The sequence below is a fragment of the Zootoca vivipara genome, chromosome 13 (genome assembly GCF_963506605.1).
Source record: "Zootoca vivipara chromosome 13, rZooViv1.1, whole genome shotgun sequence".
Classification (NCBI taxonomy): Eukaryota; Metazoa; Chordata; class Lepidosauria; order Squamata; family Lacertidae; genus Zootoca; species Zootoca vivipara.
Window position 1 is genome coordinate 45,092,487 of NC_083288.1, and position 12,027 is coordinate 45,104,513.

A 12,027-nucleotide genomic window follows, 5' to 3' on the forward strand; every position below is an offset into this window, starting at 1 on the left:
GAGAGATAAAGATTGTAGAGTCATCAACTATTTCACAATGTATTATGCTTCTGTTACCCTGTGTTGTCATTTACATGAATTGGCAGATAACATAAAATAATTGATAAGAGACTTTTTATTAATAATCAGATGCTCATATATGCACAACATCCATCACCTTAACCCTCTCTTAATTGATAGTCTGACAGTTTTGCTATTAAGAATCTATTTGTTTCAAAGGTACCGCAATACATATCAGGGGTGTATAAAGTGTTAGGGGGTGGAGAGTAACTCTAGTGGGGAACAAGTCATGCTCCTTCTGGGGTAGTGTGTCTACCTCTGATCCTCACCCTGCACTCAGCTCTCTCTTTGGTAAGGACCAAACTCTACAAATATCCAGAGTAGGGACCTGAAAATTTATACCACCCAGCAAGTCCATGTAGCCTCAGACCTAACAGAACCACAAATTCCACTGTCACATCTAGGAGAAGGAAACTTTGAACTTAAACCACCACTGCTTTACAGCTTTACTCCTTTGTGAAAAGGGCTTTGGGAGTAGAGCCTGAGAAAAAAATCTGTACCCATTGCCTTCAAGACATCTTTGGGAGAAGAAAAAGGTAAGGACCAAACTCTACAAAAATATCTGGAGTAGGCACCTGGAAAGTGATACCAGCCAGCAGGTCCATGTATTCTTAGACCCAACAGAACCACAAATTCCACTGTCATTTATACCTTTCTTTGCGTTAGGTGCTCTTTGTTGTTCAGGTCAGGCCTCACTACAATAATGTAGCATTTGGGGGTGAAAATGCAAGCCAGTAACCCAGCACCAGAAGCAAAGATGGAGAAGATCTCCACAGCCACCATGTATTTTCCTCTGGTGCTCAGGTAGGTTGGAATGAAGGAGAGCCAAACACTGCAGAAGACCAGCATGCTGAAGGTGATGAACTTGGCTTCGTTGAAAGTGTCAGGCAACTTCCTGGCTAGGAAGGCCACCGTGAAGCTGACAGTGGCCAGGAAGCCCATGTAGCCCAAAACACAATAGAACATGAGGACTGACCCTTCATTACAAAGAAATATGATTTCTTCTGTCATTGAGTGCATGTCCACATCTGGGAATGGGGGAGAGGTTGCCAGCCAGAGAACACAGATCCCTACTTGAACAATGGAGCAGGAAAAGACAATGGAATAAGCCAGTTCTTTGCCTACCCATTTCCTCATATTGGTTCTTGGTTTAGTAGCCATGAATGCCAAAACCACCAGTACAGTTTTGGCTAAGATGCTGGAGAGGGCCACAGAGAAGACGATGCCGAAAGCAGTTTGCCGGAGAAGGCAGGTCACCTTATTAGGTTTTCCGATGAACAACAAAGAAGAGAAGAAACACAAGAGGAGGGAGATAAGGAGACCATAGGTGAGGCTTCGGTTGTTGGCTTTGACTATGGCTGTATCACGATGCTTAATGAAGATGCCAAGCACCAGAATTGTGATCAGAGAGAATAAAAGTGCAGAGGAAGTTGAAACAATGGCCAGGGTTTCATCAAAGGCTAGGAAGTTTGGAATCTTAGGAATGCATAGATCCTGGTCTTTCTTTGGATATTGATCTCCTGGGCAACTGACACATGTTTCCATGTCTGAAAACAAACAAACAGTGCATGACAATTTGAAGCAAACATAACTAATCTTAAGAATTGTCTCATCACTAGTTCATTCGGCATAGTGCTTTCTATCTGAAAATGTTTCTGAACTTCCAGCCCATATGCCTTCCCTCTTGATGCATCAACAATAAATCTCATGTATGAACTCTGGAATTTTTACACCGAGGACATCTGTTTTTAGTGCCCTCCTTCCTTTTTCTTAGAACCACATATACTGCACAGCAAAATGAGAAATACATGCCGAAATCTTTGGAGCCCAGAAAGGTGAGGTTGATTTTCACTCTCTCATGAAACAACCTTAGAGCAGAAACCACCACTTCTATCCCCCCCCCCCCAAGTTTGCAGAAGTCGAAGGTGAAATATATTGCCTACAATTTAAATAATTTTATTCAAATAATAATAATAATAATAATAATAATAATAATAATAATAATAAATTTATTATTTATACTCCGCCCATCTGGCTGGGTTTCCCCAGCTACTCTGAGCGGCTTCCAGAAGGATATTAAAATACAATGATCTATTAAACATTAAAAGCTTCCCTAAACAGGGTTGCCTTCAGATGTCTTCTAAAAGTCTGGTCGTTGTTTCTCTCTTTGGCATCTGGTTGGAGGGCGTTCCACTGGGTGGAAAAAACCATTTGAAATATAAGGTTACATCGAAGTTATCTATAAAAAAAATTAGACCAACACATCAATTTGATTTAAACCTGTCCTTCTCCAGCAGTATAATAACCACAGAATTGCCAGTGAGCCCACCGCTTACAAAAATAAATTGCATTGTTTGGTATTGTCTTAAGATGACTCTGTCCACCTTTCTCATTTGAGATCATTCCTTCTGGACATGGATCACAATCATAGCAGCAAAACTTCTTCCCCTCCTTCTTTTTCTTCCCATATCCAGAATGGCAGATGTCATTACATATGGAAGGGGGTGGCACCTATCCAAAGAGGTAGGGAGAGATAAATGTTTGGGGGGATTTATCTAGTATCCAATATCAGGTGATTTAACAGTAAATATGAGGACTCATAATGAGAAATATATGATCCATATATGCACATATAGTGTGGTAAACAACAGCTCCTCTAAGCATTATACAAACTCAAGAAAACTGCAATATTCATACCTGGACCATCCACCCTTACAGCTGTGCCAGAATTCAGTTTAATTTCACCTCACAACCTAACTGCATTTTCTTCAATGATATCAAATATGTTATTTATTGTGACTCAAAGAGATGCGGGTTAAAGGTACCCCATTATAGAGGTTCTCTTCCTACCTGCAGGGTCACTCTGAGAAACTAGTACTAGGGAACCACTCTCTGGCTTTTGGGCTTTGGTGTCCCTTTAGGACCCATTCTGTTCTTTGTTGCCATTCATCATCTGTATGAATCATATCCTAGGATCCGGAACACAGTGTCATCTGTATGCTGATGACTGGAAAGAGAGGAGGTGGTAAAGGTAATGGACAGGTGTCTGGAGAGAGTGATGGATTGGATGGGGGCTGGATCCTGATAAGAGGGAAATGCTTTGGGAATGTGGTTCCTACTCCTGACCTATTCTGTGAGAGGTTGAACTCCCTCTGAGGCCAGAGGTTCTTATGTCTGGGAGTACTCCTTGATTCTAACTCACCACTGGATTCTTAAGTGGCTTCTGTGGCTAGGAGGGCTGACTTCCACCTTAGACCTATTCACCAGCTATAACTGCTCCTAGATGTACACACCCTGAAATTGGCATCATACAAACTCAAGAAGATTATAATGTTCCTTCTCAGCCCAAATTTAGCCTTCAATCTAATGCTGAAAATTTGCCTCGGGGATTCCACAAACAGGAATGTTGGCCAATGCTAGATTCTCTGATAATTATTCTTTCTCCTAGATGGCTTATAGGCATGAAATAAAAATACTGGACAGTACAGGGAATTTCAGTTTCACATGCAATATATTATGATGTATACATTCAAACAGGCAGGGCCTTAGGAGATGATGGTGCAAACATAGAGGACACCCTTTCCAATAGTGTATCTCTCCATCAAAACAGTATTATGTTGATTGAAATCTTCTTGTTTTGAGATAATAATTTCAATAGTGAATATCAAAGTTAATAAAGTCTGAAGTTCTTTTGTTCCATCCCATTTTGTGGAGAACCACAAATTATGGCGTTTCGGGGAATGTATATTTATTTCCCATACCTGAGTGAAGTCTCTGGGCCATTTGATTCCGTCTTCGTTAATGGTTAGCTCTTTGCCAGGAGGGGCCTGAGGATCCAGCCTCCCCACTTTGACTCTGATGTATGATCTATTTGGGAATGTGACCAAGTTTGTAATATCAAGGCCAGCCGCTAACTCTCCATTTTCATTTAATGTAATTTCATCCCCAGCACTGTTGTTGAATGAGATCCTCTGCAGGAATGAAGGGAGCTAAGAGGAAGAGAATAAAAAGTCTATAAAGCATTCCATTAGCCTGATTAAGATTGTTGAATAGCTTTCCAAAAGGGAATTAATTCCTTTTCCTCTAGGAGGTAAACACTTCAGTTCACAATGGGGAACATCCATATTTCAGTTGCGCATACAGGAGGTGTAGGAAATCATGAATCTGTATCAATTCAACATTCGACAGACTTCTATAAAGATATTATGTAGGAACATTGAGCTCCTAGACCTGCTTGCTTGGCACCTGACTTTGTCAAGATGCATGAGAGGCACAGAATTTGAGAAGTCATGTAAGAGAAGCGATGGGAGCTCATGTTCTCAAAGGATAGGAATGCAACATGAGAACGTCTGACTTGACGTTTCTTTAGTTTATAGAGTGGACTTGAGCATGGTGTCATGGACTTGCTGGATGCAGAAGAGTGGGAGGAAGCAGCAGCTGGGGGACCCCAAAAGGATACCCCAAGGAAAGGAGGCTCAGAGCCAGGGGATTGGTGGTGGGATGACAAGGAGTGGTCAGTGGGAGAAGAGAGAGCTGACTGGAAGGATGAGGTGTCAGAAACTGAAAAAGCAACAGGGTTAAGGGAGCAGGAAGAGGCTGTGGCAGACAGCAATACAGACTTAGAGGCAGAAGAGGAGACTGGACTGAAGGGGGCAAAGGAGGGAGAAAAACAGGGTCTAGAGACAATGATCAAACAGTTGCTAACCTCTTCTGGGGATCTATTAGTGAGGCCAGGATCGGCTTCAGAAACCCTTGGCGGTGGGCAGACAGGGAAAGATGGGGCCTTCCAGGATGTGACCAGGCAGGGGCGCCCCCCCCCCCGAATTCATGGTGTGTGGGTCCGTGTTGTGCTCCCTCAGAATTATGTATGCTGGGACACGGGCTTCCATCCTCCATCCTTATACCACTGGGTAACTGGACTAAGAGATAGACAGAGAGAATCGCGGAGGGATGTGGATAGAAAATGGAGGGGTTTGCAGTGTGGAGAAGATGATTGGCACAGCTTCAGTTACGTGTAGTTGTTGGTAGTCTGTTGCTTCTGAAAGTCTGTTCCACATAAAGTGTGTTTAGGATCATTATATATATATATATATATATATATATATATATATATATATATATATATATATATATATATTGTGTGTGTGTGTGTGTGTGTGTGTAGAAAGTCCATGTTTTTTAAAGCACAATGTTTCCTGAAACCGCCTACCCGATAGGCCTCAAATTTGGCTACAACCTCACATGCGACTGTGGGAGTACTTCCATGATTGGACAGAACACACCTAGGGCAGGTAAAAAACCTGGATTTCCATAAAAAATAATTGTGCCCTCCAGTGGACATCAAAATCACATACAACAAAAATACTGCCACAATCCCGCCCACTCCTCATCGACCTCCACCACCACGGAACCCACCCCACCCCAGAGATCACACCCACCCCAAGAACAAGCCGATCCCCAAGGAGCAGGCCGCTCCACAACCCTCGCCTGCACCGGAGATCCCGCTGCCGCCATGGAACAGGCCGCCCCCATCCATCACCACCCCAAAAGACACGCCAATCCCCATCCCACACCCGCCCCGGAGATCGCCACCATCCATGGAGCAGACCCTCCACAGGCCTCGCCTGCCCTGGAGATACCACAGCCGCCAGGGAACAGGCTGCTCCGAGACCAGGCCAATACCCTTCCCACGGCAGCCCCAGAGATTACAGCGCTGCCAGGGAGCAGACCGCTCCGAGACCAGGCCACTCCACAACCCGTGCGACAACCCAAACACCCCCGTGAACCGCGGGGATACATGTGGGGGGGGAGTCACAGGGGTGAGCCGAGGTGGGGGGGGAGGAAGGGGGTTCAGGAAAGGGGGCCGAGAAACTCACGGGGATGTGCCGGGGGAGGGGGGAGGGGCCACGGCAACGTGTGGCAGGGTACAGCTAGTAGGAAATATTCTAATTCCCATCTTTGATACAATAAAATTACTTTAGGTTTATCTGTAATTTCTTACGTTTTATTCTTTTATTTCTTTACTGATAAGTGAATGCCTACTATCATAATGACCAATGCAGTGAATACAATGCAGTAACAGGAATAAATACCTGCCAGGGTTCTATATATTGAGTAAAGAGTCTTCCCTGAGCATCTCTCCTTTTGCGGATGACTGCAGCCAAGTGCATTCTGTTTAAGGCATGTGCCAAAGCATAGACAGCATTATAGATACTATAGCTATGGCCGGTCATTCTCATCTCAAAATATGGTGCAGGAAGGCTCTCCAGCATCTCCTCTCCAGTACACATGGTTGTTGAGAGAGTGGAATTTGAAAGTGAACAACTGAATGCATCTTCCCAAAAATCTTTGATAAAACCATCTGTGTCTGTCCAATGAGGTTGTATATTCCAAAGAAAGTCTTTAAAGTTGTGAATCTCCTTGGAGTGAATTGCAAAGGATATAGCACCATGGAACATTCGTATATTAACAGTAATTTTTTGAAGGCTATATAATATGAAATCAATTTGGGTAGTTGTAATCCATACTTTTCCTTCACCTGACTTCTTCTCAGGAAATAGTAACTGAGTAAACTCCATTATGCTTAAAGCACTTGACAACCATATAATAAATCTACTTTCTCCATATATAAGAATTGCATTAGCTTTGCTGGTTGTGAAAGTTGGTAACAAAATCTTTGTGTCCAGCATATCTAGTAAGTTACTCTTATAATGCACATTGGGTTTAACTCTTTCTGTGAATGCTGAACAGATTCCATTCTTGAAAAGCATTGGCTCAATGTTATGCAAGAAACGTTCTCCTGCTTCATTAGCTGGAGTCATGAGCCCAACCCATTTCCATCTGAAATGCAGAAGTAACTGGATAATTCCCCGATACTGAAGGTCTTCATTGGGGACCATGCGGTAAAAGGAAGGGTACTTGGTTCCATCATTTATGGCAGGTTCAAATAAACCGTATGAAATCTGGAAAATGCAAAAGCCAAATGTTTTCAAGTGGAAACAAGAACTCATGATATTCCAATTTATTCAAATATAAACACACACACAATGACTATACAGTGGTACCTCGGTTTAAGTACACAATTGGTTTCAGAAGTCTGTACTTAACCTGAAGCGAACTTAACCTGAAAGAAACTTTCCTATTGAAAGTATTGGAAAGTGAATTAATCCGTTCCAGATGGGTCCGAGGAGTACTCAACCTGAAGCGTACTTAACCTGAAGTATGAATGTAATTGGTTCTGGAAGTCTGTACTTATCCTGAAGCGTAACTTAACCTGAAGCGAACTTTCCTATTGAAAGTAATGGAAAGTGCATTAATCTGTTCCATACAGGTCCGTGGAGTACTTAAACTGAACGTACTCAAACCGAAGCGTACTTAAACTGAGGTATGACTATATATCCCAAATGCACCAGCCCCAACTTAAGAAAGCAGAGATAATTTTGCTCATGGTTTCTGTAGATATTTATTGTTATTACTAGTTGTACCCTGCCATGCGTTGCCGTGGCCCCTCCCTCCAATCACCGAACACATCCCTGTGAGTGTCTCAACACCCTTTCCTGAACCCCCTTCCTCCTCCCACCCCTCAGCTCACTCCTGTGACTCCCCCCTCTACTTGTATCCCCCTTGTTCATGGGGGTTGTGGGGTTGTCACGTGGAACGACCTGGTCTTGGGGCGGTCCACTCCCTGGCGGCAGTGTGATCTCCAGGGTGGCTGTGGGATGGGGAGTGGTCTGGTCTCGGGGTCTGTTCCCTGTTGGCGGCGGAATCTCCGGGGCGGGCAAGGCCTCTGGCGTGGTCTGCTCCGTGGACAGTGGCGATCTCCGGGGCGGGTGTGGGATGGGAATTGGCATGGTCCCTGGATGGTGGCGGTCTCCTTGGGTGGTGAGGTATGGGGTGTGGCCTGGTCTCGGGGTGGCCTGTTGCCTAGCGGCGGCGGGATCTCTGGGGCGGGCGAGGGTTGTGGAGCGGCCTGCTCCCAGGGGATAGGCCTGTTCTCAGGGTGGGTGTGGTCTCTGGGGTGGGGTGGGTCCCGGGTGGTGGGGGTTGATGAGTGGGCAGGATTGTGGCAGTATTTTTGTTGTATGTGAGTTTGACGTCCACTGGAGGGCGCAATTATTTTTTTTACGGAAATCCAGGTTTTCTTTACCTGCCCTAGATGTGTTCTATCCAATGTAAGTGCATGGAAACACTCCCGCAGCCGCATATGAGGTTGTGGCCAAATTTGAGGCCAATCGGGTAAGCGGTTTCGGAAAACATTGTTCTTTAACAAACATGGACCTTCTACATTTTTATATATAGAGATTATGGCACCATCACAGCTTTATAATTGTACACACTGATTGTCTCCAAGTAGAGAGGAGCATTTAACATCGCTCATGTTAATATACTAAATGAATGACTCAACAAAACTCCAAAGTGGACGTGGATCATGTACTTTTGCTCTGTAACCTTTTTAGCTGTTAAAGAGAGAGATTGATTCTCTATCTACCACATAATATAAAATATCAGTAAAATGCAAAATAATGTACCAGCACTAATTCAGACAACTAAATTGAAATCCAACAATGAAGCAGAACAGCCCAATTCTGTCTTCACTATATAACTTTCTGAAAGGACAGATGCCAAATGCCAGAACAATAGCAAGAAAACAGTGTTTTCAAGAAATCTTGATTAACATCATACTTTGGGAAAGGCTATCTTGATTCTTAAAGGGAGGAAAATTTTTAATTAATGAGTCCTAAGTTATTCATACCTTTGAAGCCATTGTCAATGTCAAAAATTGAGTAGCTCACAGGAAGCCAGTGCAGTGCTTTCAGGACTTATATACCGTATATGAACCAGTCTAGGTGCCTCCTTTACAAACCTGGCAACTTTACAGAAATTTTCTATTACATCTATTAAACACAAATTTCCCTTCTTACGCACATTGTTGGAGATGCATATTATGCCCCTTTTTCTTTGTCCATTTTCCCACTCCATATTTATGAAACAGTGGATTCCTAATGCAAGGAAAGCATGAATTCTGTTTTTCAAAAGCCATATTCTACCTGTGGAATCTTGAAAAGACCTAAGACATTTGCCATGCACCAGGAAGTATCAGAGCTAAGTCCCCCAATGACTCCTATTACATTTTTCTGGATGCCACATCTGTAGTTGGGAACAAAGTGATGTGATTTAAAGAGCAAGTCCAGAGTGTTTCGGTAGGTCATCTTTGAATCATAATAGCTATCATAGATGTGGAATCCAAGAGAGACATTGGACAACATCCTGGGATTCTCATTGATCTCATCAACAGCAAACACCAAGGCCAGGATTTGCTGGTAAAACTTTGTCACCACCCTGAAAATGAAGTTAGAGTGGGTAAATTGTACATTATCTAGGTATGGAGAGACTCACCTGCCTTCCTATACAGAAAGGACAAAGCCAGCAAAGTTTTTTTTAAAAATATTTAGACAATCAAATAATACTATGTCATTAAAAATGCTGTTGTACATTTCTTTGATATCATCAGCATCCCATGTTTGTTTTCACCAGTTGAAAATCTGGGTATCATTAACAAAGTTCAGTAACATAATACTTGGCTATAGGCTTTTCCTATTTTTTATGCCATCTCTTTTTGCTTTCTCGTACTCTCTTTTCTATCACTCTTTACTCAATTAGACTAAAAAAAAACCTTATTGTTCATTGACAGTATGCACATAGCCTATGTGCACAGAGATTTCTAATAAAATCTCTTCACTCATTTAAAAAAAAGTTCTAAAGCTATATTTTTCCAAATCAATGAAAGTTATTTTCAGTCAGATATAGCATATAAGGAATAAATAAAATAATATTAATTACTGATTACTTACAGTGGAGTATCAATGAAGTCCTGGGAAGGGGTTTTCTTGAAGGAAACCTCGGGGACTATATAATACATATGAGATGCCATTGCCCCAATGACCAGGTCACCTGGCTCATACCACTCGTGTGGAACATGAACAGAATTATTAGTTGTGCAGTTAACACTTTGTACTTGGGACACCAGATTGGGGAGCAGCAGAAGCAGCAGGAGCAACATCCTGATGGAAAATACTATTGTCTGCATGAACTCCCCTGCTTCTCTCTAGAGTATTATTACTCTCCTCCACCTGATCTGAACAAGACAAATTGGGTGGCAGCTGACTCTGTCAATTAGGCACTTTAAGGGACACGTATCCACCTTATTGGTAACTTGAACACTGTCACAACAGAATGCCTTAGATGGCAAATCAGATACAGTGATTTGATATGAAAGAGGGAAATTGATAACTGATAAGTAACAGAGCCCAGCCTAGTAGTCTGTGGAGCACCGAGGAGCTTATAATCATTTCAGGTTTGCTTGTTGATTCTTTTTCCCCAATGTGTCATCAGGAGGTTCTGTCAGGTAGATTGATTATTGCAATTTTCACAATGATAGGGGAGGGAATTAGTTGTGCAGTGTTTTTGTCTTCTCTGGCACATCAGCAGTAGGGGAACTGCTAAAATATTACTATTATTATTTTTTAAATATATTTTTTCTTGAATTCCCAATATTGTTCCAATAGCAGCCTCATTATAACAATACCAATTTTATCCAGTTAATGCAATTATGAATGCCAATTATTCAAATGTCAGATTATATAATTTAATTTAATTGGGCCCCTTGCATGCTAGATTTGATGGCTTCATTCTTCTACATTATTTCTGCTTTCCACTATGTTAGTAATTTCCATTACATTCCATGCATTTATAATAATCCTTTATATAACAGCTACAGTCTTGTGAGTTCTATTTGTGTTTGTATATAAGTAATTTATAAAGTTTGAAGTGAGGAACTCTAACTGTATTCCTTATTCTTTCCTGCGTGTGACAATTTTCCCCCACAATGTTTTTGTTGGCGATTCATTCCCCGTATTTGCATTTATGATGGTGTATGTTTTCATTCCACAGAGTCAGACGTGACGGAAACAGGATGTTTGTGTTAATGTGTTTCCTGAAGTGGGACTATTGTTCTTTGTTCATTCTCTTTGCTGATTGATGCTAGAGAGAGCTGAAGCCATGCTGCAATGCTCCGTGTGTGTTTATATGTAAATAAAAATAGATAAGCTAAAATGCTGAGTTGCTGAGGTCTTTTACTCAACTGCGCAAAGTCTGCTGATCCGTAAGTGTGCTGATGTCAGTTGGCATCAGTCACTGTGATGTTCGGGCTTTTCAAGCTCCTGAACAATTGACCAGGAGGGAGGGAACTTCGACTTCCAGAAAAAAAGCAATGTTCACCATTTCCCCAGCCAATGAGGAATGGTCTGAATCCAGACTGCAGATACTTAATCCAAAAATTTCTATTCCCGCAGCTGGTAGACAGGAAGCCGGATCTGCCAATGTAATTATATATGTCACATAACAAAATCATAGGCAAGGAATGAACCTGCAACGCATTATGTGGAAGCTGCCCAGAGTGGATGGGGAAACCCAGACAGATGGGTGGGGTATAAATAAATTATTATTATTATTATTATTATTATTATTATTATTATTATTATTATTATTAAGTTCCCTCCTTTGTATGGCAGGATATCTAGAGTTGAGCTAGCTCCATCCTTTCCCCTCTTCCTCACTTGTAGTTCTGTGTCAACATTAATATAAGTTATTAATATTTCAGTTATTGTATAAGGGATTATTATTTTGACCAGAATGTAATAGAAATTAATAAGATTTTGGAATGCAGAGATAAAGAAAATCATCACACCATCACTTCTAGCACGTGGGATCCCCACCTAAATTATATAATTCGGTATTTGATTGATTAGTATTAGTATTATAATTTGGTATTGTTATAATGAGGGTATTATTGGATAGTAATTGAAAATCAACAAAAATGATTGTAAAAGAAATAGCATAAATAGACTTAGACTTAGAATCAACTTTAGAAACAACACATCTGTATTCTCTGAAGCCATTTGGCTTACT

At 41.8% G+C, this 12,027-nt stretch overlaps 1 protein-coding gene across 1 annotated transcript; it reads right to left on the minus strand.

Annotated features, from left to right (window-relative positions):
* Window positions 1-705: 705 nt before the first annotated feature.
* On the minus strand, window positions 706-9,991 carry LOC118095735 (vomeronasal type-2 receptor 26-like). Its single transcript, XM_035136975.2, has 6 exons — window positions 9,912-9,991; window positions 9,108-9,399; window positions 6,588-7,022; window positions 3,822-4,049; window positions 2,445-2,571; window positions 706-1,607 (listed from the first exon to the last, which is right to left on the minus strand). Exons 1-6 carry the CDS (start codon window positions 9,989-9,991, stop codon window positions 706-708), a joined length of 2,064 nt encoding a protein of 687 aa, XP_034992866.2.
* Window positions 9,992-12,027: the final 2,036 nt, after the last annotated feature.